Source organism: Neurospora tetrasperma, assembly GCF_000213175.1.
Source record: "Neurospora tetrasperma FGSC 2508 unplaced genomic scaffold NEUTE1scaffold_5, whole genome shotgun sequence".
In the NCBI taxonomy this organism is placed as follows: Eukaryota; Fungi; Ascomycota; class Sordariomycetes; order Sordariales; family Sordariaceae; genus Neurospora; species Neurospora tetrasperma.
Window position 1 is genome coordinate 3,544,612 of NW_009799103.1, and position 15,779 is coordinate 3,560,390.

General features: G+C 52.0%; 3 protein-coding genes across 3 annotated transcripts; 1 reads left to right on the plus strand and 2 right to left on the minus strand.

Moving 5' to 3' along the window:
- Positions 1-2,828: 2,828 nt before the first annotated feature.
- NEUTE1DRAFT_131532 (uncharacterized protein) lies at positions 2,829-5,139 on the plus strand (the record flags this gene model as incomplete). The annotated part of the gene is made up of 3 exons (XM_009855379.1): positions 2,829-4,260; positions 4,327-4,652; positions 4,721-5,139. The coding sequence occupies 3 exons, from the start codon at positions 2,829-2,831 to the stop codon at positions 4,976-4,978; spliced, it is 2,016 nt and encodes a 671-aa protein (XP_009853681.1).
- A 2,653-nt stretch (positions 5,140-7,792) lies between these two features.
- On the minus strand, positions 7,793-8,344 carry NEUTE1DRAFT_124224 (uncharacterized protein; the record flags this gene model as incomplete). Its single annotated transcript, XM_009855380.1, has 2 exons — positions 7,793-8,034; positions 8,291-8,344. The coding sequence occupies 2 exons, from the start codon at positions 8,342-8,344 to the stop codon at positions 7,798-7,800; spliced, it is 291 nt and encodes a 96-aa protein (XP_009853682.1).
- A 4,022-nt stretch (positions 8,345-12,366) lies between these two features.
- NEUTE1DRAFT_124226 (uncharacterized protein) lies at positions 12,367-15,317 on the minus strand (the record flags this gene model as incomplete). The annotated part of the gene is made up of 3 exons (XM_009855381.1): positions 12,367-12,422; positions 13,072-14,761; positions 14,921-15,317. 3 exons carry the CDS (start codon positions 15,197-15,199, stop codon positions 12,367-12,369), a joined length of 2,025 nt encoding a protein of 674 aa, XP_009853683.1.
- Between the last annotated feature and the right edge of the window lie 462 nt (positions 15,318-15,779).

Sequence of the window (15,779 nt, forward strand, 5' to 3'; positions counted from 1 at the left end):
GAACATGTGCATGGGCCAGCTCATGGGGCTCCCCATAAAAAATGAGGATTTTTCGCACCCAAACCCGGGGAATCCCATCATCTGTTGCAGTCTATGGCAAAAATCACCATTAGCCGTACAGCTGCGTGCAAAATATTGCCGGCTCCAAGCTTGCTGCTAGCAAGACGTCATGGGCTGGAGGCCGGTGAATTGGGAAGAAAGAGTCTGGAATTGGATAAGGGTACAGCGCTGGTGGTTCAGCGCACCCCGATAATGTCACAAAAGGAACAGGTCGACGGACGCATGGCGTAAGGAGTTATTTATAAGTTGCATTCATTTACACACAACTAGATACCCAGCCTGAATGGAACTGGAAGAAGCAAGGAAACATGGCTCGACTGAGCGGCTTTGATCGTGGCAGACAACAAGGGACTGGATATATTTGTGTCGACTGGCAACGTTGACCTTTATCAACCCGAGGGCGGCGAGCTCTGGGTGCATGACATTCTTCAGCTGCAAACCCTGTGGCTCGACAATCTATCTGCCTCGGTTCACCCGCGCCGATGCCAACCGATATACATAGGCTATGAACCCAACTATGTATCCCAAGGCTCCCTCAGTCTGCCCATCAACCAATCTGAAACGAGCTTTGGCACTCCCCAACGTGCGCCTGAAACGCCTCACAGCCCTGACCGTCGGTCGCCCAGTGGCCGTGGCAGTTTGGCCTAAAGACTTGCAGGAAAGCTCCCAGCCAATCATTTGCCGCTGGACTTACCCCTTTCTGACGCTTCCAGGGGTCCATATTGGTCCGGTCGCAGTCTTGGCTTATACGCCCCTGGTACCGTCGAAACAAATCATTTTGGGAAGAGGGGAGGCATGTCAAACTGGTGGGTGGGTGTGAGTGGTAGATGCAGGCTGTACCATAGTGTATGTAAGGTACAGCTTTTTAGTGTTACTGTTGTTCCTGCTTCATTGTGTTGCTGTGATTGTTCGAGGTAATGTACTTATGTATGTACATGCAGCAGCATTTTATCACGGTTTTTTTTCTGAGTGGTAGCAGCAAGCCCAATGACCGTCCTCAACGCCTATCCCGAATACTTGGTTGGTTCATATGTCTTGTTCAGCTACGACCTTGTCGTGCAACCCAAGCCAACACTTGTGGTCCAATTCAGGGACTTGGAAACTGATATGTAGACTACACTACAAACTTTATTATGGTCCCTTGACCACTCGTTCATCCGTCTGGGCTGTCAGTCGTTGAGGCCCTGAGACGGAATGATAGCCACCATGCAAGGGAAGGGAAGGCGTCACATCCGCTTCCACACTTTTTTTTTCCCCGTCCTCCTCTTCCCCAACAAAAGCTTTCGACCCAAACACCTAATTCAATGGATTCGATCAGCGCGTCCCTTCTTTCGAGTGTAGATTTACATACTATTCCTTAGGTAGGTAGGTACCCCTGCTGCATGATACACACATAAGTAATATCCCTCGACCCTCGACCACCCCTGGCTGGCTGGCTGACTGGCCCGTCCGTTTCGTCATACCCAAACGCCCGTCATCCATAGGATGTCAAGCACACACACAGCCTTGTACTAGTGTCCATACATAGTACATACATATATACATAACCCATCCATACCCATCCATCGGTTCCCCGTAGTCCGTCACCCACATGGAGGCTCCATAGGTACCTAAAGTGTTGTTGCCGTTGTTTCTATCCCTCCTGAAACAAGGCACATCATTCGCTGTCGAGGTTTGAAATTGGAAAGGGGACTCGGATTGTTGGTGTTAGTGTGTTTACCACGTCAATTGTCTGTCTGTCTGTCTGTCTGTCTGGTTGTCGACATCCACGGCATCCATCCATCCACCCACACTCACTTACACTACTTCCTCTCGGTGATTTTTGTTTTTGTTTTTTTCTCTCTCTTCTTCGAGTCACTGCACACACTTACTTCCTTGACGTTGTGCAACCAACCCACCGACACCGGCAAATCCAGTCAGTCATCGAGCTGGTCACACAACACACTGCAAGCTGTCAACCTAGGTACCTACACTAGCTGGCTAGGAGGGGAGTTTTTCACAGCTTGTCAGGTCCATCTATACCTACCCCGGATTCCTACAGTCACTCCTCCTCACGGGTCGCTTCTTCTTCTTCTTTTGCTCGTTTCATCTTCTCTCTTCTCTTCTTTTCTCTCCCTCCTTCTCTATTCTCTTCTTCCTCTTCACGTCGCACACTCTGCACCTCCACCTCCGCCAGGCGCAGTTGTTCTGTTCACATCCACATTCACATTCAACACATTCCCTTGTTCTTCGTGGCCAGACACCGAACATCGACTTTTTTTTTTTCGAAAACAGTTCGCCTCACCCAACCGTCTTATCTTGATTCCCTTGAATTTTATCGGATCTGGAATTCGATTAAGAATCGTTATATCCATTCTTTGGTGGGAATTTCTCGATATCCTTACGACACAGAACGACGACGACGACGACGACGACGACGAATAGCGATACAAAGTTCAAGCCTGGAGCCGGACATTTGGTTACCTTAGTGATACCCCAAAGAGAGAGAGAGAGAAAAAGAGACAGAGACAGAGACAAGTACGGGAAAAGGCGTGTCGAAAAACAAAACCGAGGAAGTAAGACATATTTACAACAACGATAACGAACCGATCACATCATGAACAACCAAGCCTAAACGGCGCGACGATCCCTACCTACTTACGCCACTTATACGTCCTTTTCATGAAGCCAAACAATAGGTCAAACCAGTTCGGCTCAGTTCAGTTCATTCTCCACCATCGCAACAGATTTCACAATTTACACAACTTACCCAATCTACGGACCCAAAAATGGACCGCTTCAACTTCCTCCCTCAAGGTCTACGGCGGAACAGCCCTGCCCCTCCCCCTGCTGCCGCCGCCGCAACCACAACCACAACCACAGCCCCAACCGGCACAGCCAACGGCACAGCCGCCGACCACACCAACACCGGACAACCCGCCCCCCTCCCAGCAGTCTACCACCAAAACCAAAACCAAAACCGCACTCAAAGACCATACAACTACCCCGAATCCGTCTCCTCTTTATCTTCTGACGACGAATATGAAGATGAAGACGACGACGACCTCTACGAAGACGAAGAAGTCCGCTCCGTCTCTTCCCAATCTTCCCGCGATTCCGACACTGCTCCGCTATCTCCCAGGAATCGTCAGCAACGAGCACAATACCCATCCAGCAGCAGCACTCTGAACCGACGCTCCCACCATAACAACAACAACATGGCCACAAACATTCAGGATGATCTCTACTGTGACCTCGAAGCCCAACTAGGCATCCACCCTGCCCTTCGCGTCCCGCCGGGGCCCGGGAACGTCCCAGCTAATTTTCCGGCACCACCACCCATCCCCCAGCAAGAAGAAATGGCAGAAGTCGAACGCCGGTCTTCCTCGCGCTTCTTTCTTCCTAGAATGTCTTTTCGCTTTTTAGGCGGAGGCGGTAGACCTCGCCCGGCATCAAGTCATTATTCAGGTGATGGGCTGCCGCCCGCTACCGAGGTGAATTTCCCGGTGTCGCCCAAGTCGCCGGCTTTTCGGATTGGGGAACAAGAGTTGCCGAGTACGAGGCTGCATGTCCCTGGTGTGGAGAGGACTTGGAGTAGGGGGAGTAACGGGCCGCCTACGAGGGATGAGACTGGTACTAGGGATGGGTCTTCTTCTCATGGAGGAAGAGGAGGAGGAGGAGAGGCAGCGGCAAGGGGAGCTTCGAGGTATGGGTTTGGGTTATTGGGCGGGAATCGAGGCGCGAGTCGAGATGGGAGGACGGTGCGAGTGACTGAACCCAGGAGGACAGCTACGAGACGGCATCGGAGTGAGAGGGATGGAGAGCGTAGTGAGCGCCGTAGAGAGGGAAGTGGCAGGTTGAGGTCAGGAGCTGGAGCTGGCTCTGGTCATGGGAGTCGGGGTCATCGCTCGAGGAGAGACCATGGCAGGTCAACGACGACGGGGAGACATAGACATGCGCGTGATGAGGAGAGGAGAAGGAGGAGGAGGAAAAAGAAGAGTAGCAGCTCGAGAAGGCATGAAGGTTCCGGGTCGGGATCTCACTCGAGATCGGCGAGGACGACTGCTGCCGGAGGAGGACACTCGGGACGGAGGAAAAGAAGAGCACCACCGCCGAAACACTTCCTCTTCTGTTTCCCGTGGGTGAGGTCGCGGACAAAACGGAGGCTGATTCTGCGGTCTGTTGTTTCGGGGATGATTCTGGCTTGTTTGCTCATCGTCTGTAAGTTTTCTCCCCCCTCTCCCTTATCATGTTTTGTTTGGGTCCAACCATACTAACAATTTTCAGATCTCGCCCTTTCCGTCACCCATAAGGTCCAGGGTAGCGGATTCACCATCGCCATGATCCTGGTCGTCGTCTTGGGAGCTATTGTTTTCTTGCACAGTGCCGTCCGCCTCATGATGCTGGCATTCAAAGGCGGACGCAGCAAGCGCAGAGACTTGGAAAGCGGTCTGGCACATCATGAACGAGATATCCACGCCCCCCAAGGGCCATACGCCATTCCGCCCACGCCGATCCGTGTTGTTCTGGCGCGTGATGAGGAGGCTGCTGGCCTTCCGAGTGCTACGGCCGTATCGAAACCGCCCGAGTATGGACAGTGGCGGGAGTCTGTGGTAAGTGTGACATACCTCTCCCCTTTCAGACAGATGCACGAACAAGATTGCTGACATGGTCATTCTAGCGAGTCGATCCCAACCGCATCTACTGGATGCGCAACGAAGGGGCTGTTACTCCCGCGCTTCCGGACGAGGAGGCCAGTTCCGAGGGTGCTCGGTCCAGGGCTGGCAGCAGAGACGGTCCGAATCCGGGAACTCTCCGCCGGCCTCCGTCGTACAGCTCTGATGACGGCGTTAGCTATGTGGTTGAGGCACAACCGCGGTCCATCGCGCCGGCCACTGATGTACCGACCGGCGGCAGGGCTGGTAGGCGGTTGGCATGAGAAAGGTGTAAAACGACAGATTCAGGTTAGAGTTGGATGTATGATGGTGCTGAAACCGAATATGAGAAAGGATTACTTCGCTTCAAGGTGTACATAATCTTTCATGTCGATATTGTTGGAGTCTTGAGTTGGTAGAGTACAGACGAGCTCACGATACTAGTCGGATACCCTTGGTCTGTGATTGGTTGATGCCGATTGGGCAGTCAAATTATGTAAGCTGGCCGTACACTACACAATGTCCCGAATCACCGCAATAGCCATGCACCCATGGTGATGATTGCTTCTCGAGCAGCTTCGGATCTTGTTTGAGGTTCCATGTTCTGATGGTAATGCTTCCGTGAAACCCTTGGTTATACACGTCTCGCGCCAGCAAAGGCCTCCGCGTCAAGGTTAACCGGCGCGTACGCACCAGGCAAAGCATGAGGCGTACCAAAACGCGGGGAACTGGCGAGAGCTCGGAAGCTGATGCCGAAGCTTGAAGCCACTCTTTCACGTGGCAACCGACGCGTTGATGAGAAATCAAAGAGGCGATGTTTTGAAAGTCATTTCCCACTTGGTAATGTAGACTCTTTGTGCCTTGATGAGCAGATCCTCGAATCCCGTGCTATCGCCGCACTCTTTGGCGGTTTTCCGTGGGATTTCCCTTCCAATGTGTCTTCCCAGAGTTCATTACCAATCGCCCTGTGACCGCAGTGCCCTGCATGTCGGTTACACCACACAGCTGAGCTTGGTAGTGTATCACAGACAAGACTGGCAGGGATGGTTTTCCCAGCTGTCCAAGGACCTGCAGCGGGGTTGAGTAGGTGGTCGTACGGGACAGAATGGTTGCCGGTCGTTGTCGCAAACTGGTCTCCATTCGAGTCAGTCCAGCCCAACACCACCAACACGTCCACTTTCCACTTGAAGCTCCGAAAACATGTGAATGTGTTGAATCATCAGTCGACTTGGAAAAATGACATTGCCGTGGGTAAGATGCCAGTGCTGTACTATCTGTTGAAACTCGAAATGGCTCACTGCTAATTTGCTGCTCTCGACATGTCTGTTAGATCGATATTTCCCATTCGACGATGAGTGGATCAGCTCTTTTTCCGTTCTAGAAGATGCGATCATGCAAACTGCCTGCCGCCAGCCGTTGTTTCCTATCGGGCTGTTGCCGTCGTCGACATGCCTCGAGGCCCAGATGATCCGTAAGAAAGAAAGTGATCAGCAACGTGCTGCTGGATTCCTTTTCTTGGGACATCCGTCCATGCCATCCAGTCGCAGGCAATGGCAGCCCTCCATCCGAGCAAACACGACAAAAAGACGTGGGATGGGCTCTGGCGGGGAAAAGGGAAGCCTACGTGCAATGGGCGCGTATGATTCATGCCCACCCTTGGCTGTCTGTGGCTAGACTGGTGGAAAGACCTTCCAGGCGCCGGCCGGGCAGGGCATCGTCGGTGCCATGCGACGCGACGACAGGAAGTGGAATTGGAGACGAAGTGATGGGATGGGGCTTGGCATGTTCCTGCGACTGAATGTCGGGCGAGTGGAGCTCTCAGATTCCGAGTTCCCTTCAAGGACTGCAGTGGTCCGGACCTCCAGCTGCCAGTGCGCGCGGAGCAGCAGCAGCAGCGAGTCACTGTCACTGGAGAGGCCACCACTGCAGCAGCCCAGCAGCGAAGGGAAAAGAGGCAGAAGTGGAGCCTGCCAAGAAGCTCATAGAGTTTTTTCTTTAGCGTGTGGTTTATCAGTGGTGACTGTTGTGTCGAGGATGTTGATTTGGAACCGAAAGAACATGATTAGGTTACCCGTGGACGTGATCCATGACTTCCTGGGTACATGTGGTGCTGGAGGGTCTTGGGGGGGTAATCAGTTCTTGTGACCGCAATTTATGGACAATGGTTGTAGGTTTCCTTGATCCCTCTCAGAAGACGACGGGGATTCGATACTTTAGTCTTCGAGGAAGAGACAACCAACAAAGAGAAAGGAAATTGCAGAGGACCAAGCTGAAAGACGAAAGGAACCTAAGCAATCGAGACTCGGGCCCACCCATCTCTCCGAATCATCGGATGCCCGCTGAAGAGGAAGGAGAGGACCAAGTCGTCACAGCTTCCCCAACCACAGTTAAATTAGATAGTCAGCATGAGATACGGGGAAACTGTGGCAGAGAGAGAGGCGCCTTCCCAAAACCGAAAGCTAGGTACTAGGTACCTAACATAATCACAACTCGAGGCAGGGGGCATCTGGGTACCTCGTCTATACTTTGCCTCTATTCACCATTAGCCTGGTACGAGACCCATGCTCTGCTTAAACCCGCGCACAAGGTAACGCTGGGACTTGGGAGGAGGGGGCGGGGGGAGAAGCACAAGGTTTCTTTCAAGTCTCTTTCAGTTGAGAAAGGCCTCGAGTGAGGTTCCCTGTCTGCAGTGCCTGTCTGGCGTCAACTGCTGCTGCTGGCTGGCCAAGAATCCTGAGCGCATGAGGCACGCACTGGAGAGGCTCCATCCAGTCTTCTGAGGTGATCCAGCCGGGCACGCAGCGGGCAGCCGTGGGTGGCCCAGTCGTCGTCTCCTACTCGTTCCTAGTATACTTGTGTGTTCCGTGCTTTCCGCCCCCTCTTTCTCTTTCTTTTCCCTTCCTCCGTCCAGCATCGCTCCTTGATCCATAATCACCAGCACAGGGTACGCTCGCTCCCGGTTTTCTCTTGGGTTTCTCTCTCTTGGTGTTGAAGTTGGTGAGCCGGTTGAAGAAGAAGTTGAAGTTGAAAAGAAGTTTTGTTGCAGGTTGTCAGAGAGAGTCTCCGAGTTCTTGTTTGGGTATCTGTCTTCTTTTATCAAAGGTCAGTTCAAGCTGCTTTTCTTTTCTATCCCGTCACGCGGTGTCACGGTGTGTTGTGGTGCCTTCAAGTTGGTCTTCAAGTCTTGCCGCCATGGAGTCTGGTTGCCCTGTCTCAGGTCCCCCGTTTTCCCCCGCCCTCCCTTGTGGTACTGCTCGTCAAGCACGTTGACGACGACGACGACGACGACGACAACGACAACAACAACAACAACATCGACAAGACATATCAGAGACGAAAACTGGCCGACAAACATGCGCACACAATCAGCTTTGCCCTCGCTCCCTCTGGTTGTTGTCGCAAATCATGCGAGCACCATCTGCTTACCAAAACGACGGTCCAACCCCCACTTTACCGCGCATTATCGCATCATCGGCTAGCACCTTTTATTCGAGCATGACTGCACCTTGAGGCTTGAACCTCTGCCTTTCATACGCCACCACGACCACAGTCGGACATGGGAATTCCATTGCGCAAGCTCAGGTAACCGGTGTTACGCAAGACTCGATGCCCTCACGGTCCGCGAAATGCTGGGGCTCCCTGCTTCGCATTGTCCCAAGCAGCTGCTATGGTTACCTCGGCTGTCGGCGGCATTAATTCAGCGCATCCAACCGTTCAGGCGTCGAATCGGCAACTGAACCGTGACGGGCAGTGGTGCGACCTACACTGGGCACGACCATCTGCGTGCACTGTTCGGCGCCGGCTCGGACTTGAACCCTTCTTCCGGCGAGACTTGATATGTACAACGATGAGGGCTGGGCGCGGGGCACAGAAACTCGACCAAAAGGCGACCTGTCAAGATGCCGCCACAGCACTATTTCAACGGCAGCCAGATCTTCTCTAACATGACAACTTCGCAGACCCTCTATATATACATCAACCATCACCATGTCTTCCCTCTCTCGTCGCGCGTGCTACAAGTGTGGTGAGCTCGGCCACCACGCCGAGGCCTGCTCCTCCCCCCACAGACTCTGCTACAACTGTAAGTTAAACAGCCCGACCCCTCCTCCCGTCCCGCTTTTCGAACTTGAGCTAACACTGTGACACAGGCAAGCAGCCCAGTACGTCATTTCTCCGTCCCTGATTGGTAGCCTTATATCGCGATTCTCTAACCTTCCACCGGCAGACCACGAGTCCAGCGAATGCCCTCTTCCTCGTAGCACCGAGGCCAAGCAGTGCTACCACTGCCAGGGTCTCGGCCACGTCCAGGCTGACTGCCCTACCCTCCGCATCAGCGGTGCGGGTTCTACCAGCCGCTGCTACAACTGCGGCCAGCCCGGTCACTACATGGTACGAAGCTCGTGATGTCCGGTGACCCATCGTATGGCCCTCTAACCATGTTTTCTTCCCACAGCGCGCTTGCCCTAACCCTCCCACTGGCATCCCCCGCGGTGCTCCCGTTGGCCGTGGCGGCTTCGGCGGTTTCGGACGTGGTGGCTTTGCTGGCGGTGCTCGCCCCGCTACCTGCTACAAGTGCGGTGGCCCTAACCACTTTGCCCGTGACTGCCAGGCTCAGGCCATGAAGTGCTACGCCTGCGGCAAGCTCGGTCACATCTCCCGCGATTGCACCGCTCCCAACGGCGGTCCCCTCAACACTGCCGGCAAGACCTGCTACCAGTGCAGCGAGACCGGTCACATCTCGCGTGACTGCCCCAACAAGCCCCACACCAACGGCGAGATTAAGCAGGACGACCTGAACGCTGGCCACCCTGGTCAGGGTCTCGCTGCTGCCCCTGTTGCCCCTGTTGCCCCTGTGGCTTAGGAAGCTGAACAGACCAACGGTGACGGCGGAGCTCACACCAACGGTGACAGCGGTGCTTACATCAACGGTGATGTCGTTATTTACATCAGCGGTGATGACGGTGCTTACATCAACGGTGACGACCGTGTTGCAGTGAACGGGTTCTCGCACTAGCCATCATCCTTACCAACTTGTTATATTCCCTTCTTAATACGCTTATGTATGCCTTTACGAACGAATGAAGCGGTCAAAATCTCGGCGTCCACGGTTCTCGATATATACACCATCGGCTTCATGCTCTTTCAGCACAGAGACGCGACGGCACGGAAAACAAAACTTTCGGAATTGGAAGGTTTCCTCCACTTTTATGTCAGCTCACGTAGGCACTTCACGGCACGGTTTTACCTCTCACTTGGACACAACTTCATGATACCCCGAAATTGACGAAGCGGTGTGGGTCGACAAGATCAGGCCACTGCGGAGGATGATCTCGTCGTCAGTAGGTTGTTGGAAGGTGGCCCATGTTTGGAGGGGCGAGGGCTGGCTCGTTGGAGATCCTGTTGGTGGAAACGGCCAGCTCGGAGAAAATCAAAAAAGAGAGAGCAGAGCTTGAGGATGGAAGGCAGCAGGTTTTAAAGCAAAAGCCCGATGTGTGTGTGTTATCTTGGGTTACTCATGGGCTTAGGCGAAGAGATGTCAAATCCAGACGTATCAAACTACCTCCCGCTGACGTTATGTGTGTTGTGTGTGTTGTATGTGGTGAAGAGAGATGATAAGGGTGTGCAATGTCGAAGCGCTCGCTGAAGGTTTCTAAGCCGGAAACGGTTATATATGAGAATCCGCGGATTAACGAAGCACAAGACGATTTCGAGTTTGAATCGCGTTCGATCTGTCATTCACAACGAAGGCCCGTATCTTTCGAGGTGCGGTTGGTTGCCGTAGGTGTTGTGCAGCTAAAGAGACAAGAAAAACTATGGATTGAAGCACGTCGTCGGTAACACCAGAGAATGGTTCTTGAGTCCAAAGACAATTAATTAACTTGCGGTCGAAGATATCGCTATCTATAAACCTCGGTCTTCCAGCATCCTGCAATCTCGCAGGACGAGGACGATAGGCAAGAAAAAAAGACAAAGCTTTACGTCTATACATCTACCACGGGATGACTGCGACATTCGTAGCTTTATATTACCAAAAATAAGTTCAGAACTGTCCGTTGACTATCGTGGCAGTACAAACTAGCTCTTGTTTTCCCATAACCCAATGAGCCTTGCTCGCAGCAAAAAAATCCTTGGGAAATGAATTGTCAAAAATGGAAAAAAAAAAAAAAAGTTAGTTTTATTCATCACCATCCGTGATCGAAAACTCGAAAAAAAGAAGTTTTTTGGTGAATGCCCCCACGCGGGATTGAACCGCGGACCTCATCATATCGCAAATGTGGAATACGAGTGATGCGCTCTACCACTGAGCTATACGGGCTTTGTTGTTAGCATCATGTAAAACTCAGTAGTAAGTACCCATGCACACTAACTTTTTTTTTGGTTACAACACAACGTATGGTTGTGCACCCGGCAGGCAAGGGAATAACGCAACATCGTCCGTCAACATCAAGCCTTTTGTCCTCCCTTTCACAAATTTCTTATGATCTTGTTGTTGTCGTCGTGCTTTACGCAAATATGCAGTCAATACTTCTAACTTGATTGAGGACACGTTTGAGATTGGAAATTCCTTGACGACAACAGCAGTCTAGCTAGAGCATACATCTAAGTGTCTATCATATCCGCTGTTCGTCAGTTAGGTACCTTATCATGAAGGCGACAGCGGCGCGCCTAAAACAGAGCGTAACTTACCTAGGTACCTACTTAGACATCAGTACCTGGGTAGTACTACGGAAATGCGACAACATAAAACACCGGGCAGTTATAGCATACACATAGCCTGCCACGTACTCGACATGGGATGGAACTCAACAGCTGATTTGATTGACATGATGAATGAACGGAACTGCGTCCGAACAGCAGTACAAGTACCCAACGAGTGTAGGAATTACCCGAGCTGAGATTACTTTACTGATAAACCCAACCTCGGACGGACTGGTTCCAAACGGATCAACTACCTAGGGTTACAACAACAGAGTTATGAGCCGCTACGATTCGGATGGTGATAAACGTACCTACCTAGGAAGGTAGCTTCGGTTCGCCGCGCATGTGTACTTCTGACCTTTTTCCGGTGAAAGGGGACGAGGTCTTCATCTGGTATCATCTACAGACAACCTAGATAGTTAAGAATAATGTGCTCCTAGTAGTTCCAGGACCGGAATCGTTCGTCGGTGTACTCGCTAGGTATTTGAGGCTGATCACAGTCAATATCAAAGCTAGACCTGACGAATATACAAGTCCCAAGAAAGGTCCTCAAGTCGAGATGTGAGCCTTTCCATACATTCAGAACAAGCCGAATCAATTAATCATAACTTTCGAGCCTCAGACGAAGATAGGTAACCACCTGTCTCCCACTACCACCAAAAAAAACCAGATCAGGGAGGGGAAAAAAGGAGGGAAAAAAAAAAAAGTCAATGACAGCTAAGTAACGGATCTGGAGTAGGTGATGATGCTTAGACGCAAAAACACTTGCTACCTCGGAGGAGAAGCATCCGTCAAGAGTGAGTGAGTTCCGTCCGTAGGTATCCTACCACTTCGTGTTTTCATCTCCCTCGATACCGCTACATCTCCTTCCACTTCCATTTTCACTTCCACTTGCACTTACACTTCCACTTCCCACCCATTAATCCAATACATTTACGTACTTACTTAGGTAGCAACCAACGTCCAGTCTCTGTCAGATGTCGATGCCCAGCTGGACACTTCCGTTCAGTGTTCCATTGCTAGAGGTACCTATGTGGATCTTCAGAAAATGGATGTTTATAGGATTATTGGTATTTACTTTACAGGTAGGTAGACAAGAAGTGTCCCATACCAGGAACAGACAGATGGTGAAAACACATGTTGAATAAGGTAAGGCAAGGTAAAGTAGATGCTGATGGGGTAGGTCCTGTCTCTCTTATTGACTGATGTCTTGTACGTCTCACACTAGAGCGGTTTTTGATATTGATATCTCAAGCTCTTGCCTCGTGCTTCTTCTTCTTCTTTATGATTCGCGCGCTGATTGTGGGGTTGTGAAAATAACAGGCTTCATTCACTTTCCGTTGATACCATAGTATAGTAGGCAGTAATGTTTTGAATGAATGTCATATAATGTTAGTCTCCCAGATCTCTGATCTTGATTGAGTATATGACCAGGGTACTTAGATATCACTAACACTCCTGTATTGCAGGGGGTAGGAAGGAACTTATGAGCAGACATACCAGCACCATAATGCAGTATTCAAAGTCACATATTATATATGCCATTAGCACCCAATATTCAAATCACTTCCTCATCAAACCCCAAAGCATCCCACAAACCAACACACCAACCCCTACTCAACCCCCCTCTCAATCTTCAACGTGCCCCCCTTCCCATCCAAACTCCCCTCCTCCGCACTCAACCTAACCTTGACATACCTACTCTCCCTCTTCTTGGCCTCCAAACTCCTCAAATCCTCAAACCGTTCCCTCGCATCCTCATCCAAGCCATGGAACAACATGGCCAGCGCGCTCGTCTTCCACAAGCTCGCCCCGCTTCTCTTGGTCTCCCAGGCCGCCAACCCCAAGAACACCGCCGCGAGAATCACCGCCGTGACAGGCAACGCCACGAAGCCCCACCGCACGGAAACAAATGTTTCGTAGCTAAGCGAGGTGCCGTTGATGGGCACGGCAGTCAGGGTTCGAAAAGTAGAGGTGAGAGCGACGGCCAGATCGGACATGAGCATTTCTAGACCCTTGGGTGGGGACGAAGGGGAGGGGTATTCGTAGTAGTTCCAGTAAAAGGCCTGGACGATGTCGGTGTCGAAGAAGGTTTCGCCTGAGGAGATGCCGACCGTTAGGTTTACCACGACGTTGGGGGAGGAGTTTAGGGAAGGTAATTTGGAGATGGTCTGGTTGATGTAGTTGGGGTTACGGGAGGCGGTGCCGTTGGCGAATAATCGGGAAAACCAGGATTGCATGGCCAAGATGGATTGCATGGACATGGAGTAGGTGAGGGAAGAGTTGGTGGGGGATTGGATGGTTAGAGGCTCAAGGGCGTTGATGCTGCTGGAGAGGGAGGACAAAGAGGGGACTGTGTCGTTGGTGATGGGCTCGCCGAGATGGGATTCGTGGAGGAAGCCGTTGGTGATGTTGGAGGTCAAAGTTTGGAGGCAGACGGTAAGAGAACATTGTGTTGCCCAGGGGGCGAGGACGCCAGGGCCGGTGGCGTTGGTTTCGGTGCCCATGAAGATGAGTTTCATGATGGTGCTGTAAGTAGCGTCACCTGTGGCAGAGCCGGGAAAAAGAGAGGTCATGCCGAAGACGTGATCAGAGGAGTTGAGTTTGGCGGCGCCCGAAGGTAATTGCCAGCCGCAGTTGTCTTGATTAGAAATACCAGGAGGGCAGTACCGCGTCATGTACTCGGACATGTCGACGCACTTATGGCATACACCTAGGGTCTCGATGGGCGGAAATGTGCAGTTGCCTGTTGAACACTGAAAGGGCAAACCCATCCATGGCCTACCGTCCTCGGCGAAGAGACCTTTATACACGGCCGCCTTGATGGGCAGGATGGGAACAAAAGCCTGGCCGAGCTCTCCCTTGCCGTGAAGGGCGAGGCCGTACGTTTCGGTGCGGTAGTTGACTGCTCCGGACGGGTTCTCGACCATCCGCGTGGGAAAAGTAGCGATCTGCTGAGCAAAAGGGCTGAGAAACAGCGCAACGATCATCACCACGGCACCAAAACTACCCGCGAATCCGCCCCGCGCGCGGACGAGCATGTTCACGGCTCCGAGGGCGCCGCGGCTCGCGTCGTCGTAGATTTCCATGTCGCTTAGAGGGGCCCGGCCTTGCTTGAAGCGAATCCATTTTAGCTGTCCCAGCCCGCTTGATAGCGGGACACTCATGCTGGCTGTGGCGACGGTGGCTAGGATGGCAATTACGGCGTTGAGAGTGATCCAGTGAGGCCAGGAAGGAAGGGGTTGGCCGTCGTAGGTGGCTAGGACGGCGATGATGGAGGCGACGGCGCCCAGGGCGACCAGCATGCTGATGGTTTCGTAGGTCCAGGTGCCGTTTTTGGAAAAGATGGCTGAGAGCTTACTGTCGGACTTGGAGGAGGAAGTGCTCACGTTGGACTGTCGGTTGGTGTGCTTTCGTTGTTTCTCCCAGGAGGCTGGGGAGGCGGACATGGGAGAGACGGCGAAGGTTGCTGGTTGTTTGTTTGGAGAAAAACCATCTTGGGTGAGATATTGACCTTCGAAGGGCACTTGTTGGATCGGAGGGCTTTGGTAGTTGCCATTGTTGTATTGGTAGTCATAAAATTGCTGCTGGTCGGCGTATAGAGACTGTTGAACCGGGTGTATCTGGTCTGGTTGTTGAGGAACAATGCCGGCATTAGCGGCTTGCATGTCGTTGATGTTTACATATGGGATAGACTGGGGATTGTTGTGATTGTCATCCCCTGCTTGAGGCTCTATGGCCGCTGTGAGAGGAGTCAGGCTGTCTGCGCTTATTACGCGCTGATGACGAACTGGTTGATACGCCATTTTTTCGGTGTTGTTGTTGTTAAGAAGAAAAGGAGAAGAGTTGAAGAGGTATGGCACTTGGCAACCTCTCGTGGGACAGCAGACCCAACCGTAAACAACCGTTCCTATCAAATAGGGGTGTGTGTAACAGAAGAAGAAGAAGAGGAAGAAGAAACATCTTCTCAGAAAACGGGGAGGGAAGGACGGCAGACCAGACCATGGTTTTTGTATCCCATCCACTGTGCCCCCAAATGGGGTGAAGAGGCACACCATCAATCCTGCATCTTGGCAAGTAGCATCTTGTAACCCAAGCAAGCCATCGTCGATATGGCTTCACTCTTTTCGTCCTTGGCTGTCACCCACCCGCCACTCCTGGACTACCAGTTGAAGGACTCGAAGGGACGTTGTCAATCTTTTGTTCATGATGTCCCCCCATTTGGAAGGGAAGGCCGTTGATATCCCGCTTGACCCCCGCAACAGAGTGGTATCCAGTGGTACATACATATCCAACCGGTCTCTCGATTGAAATGATAAAAAAAAAAAAAAGATGGTGTGCCCGATAAAGTGAACGACACCTCTAGCTTCCCGGTTCTTGGTTCGT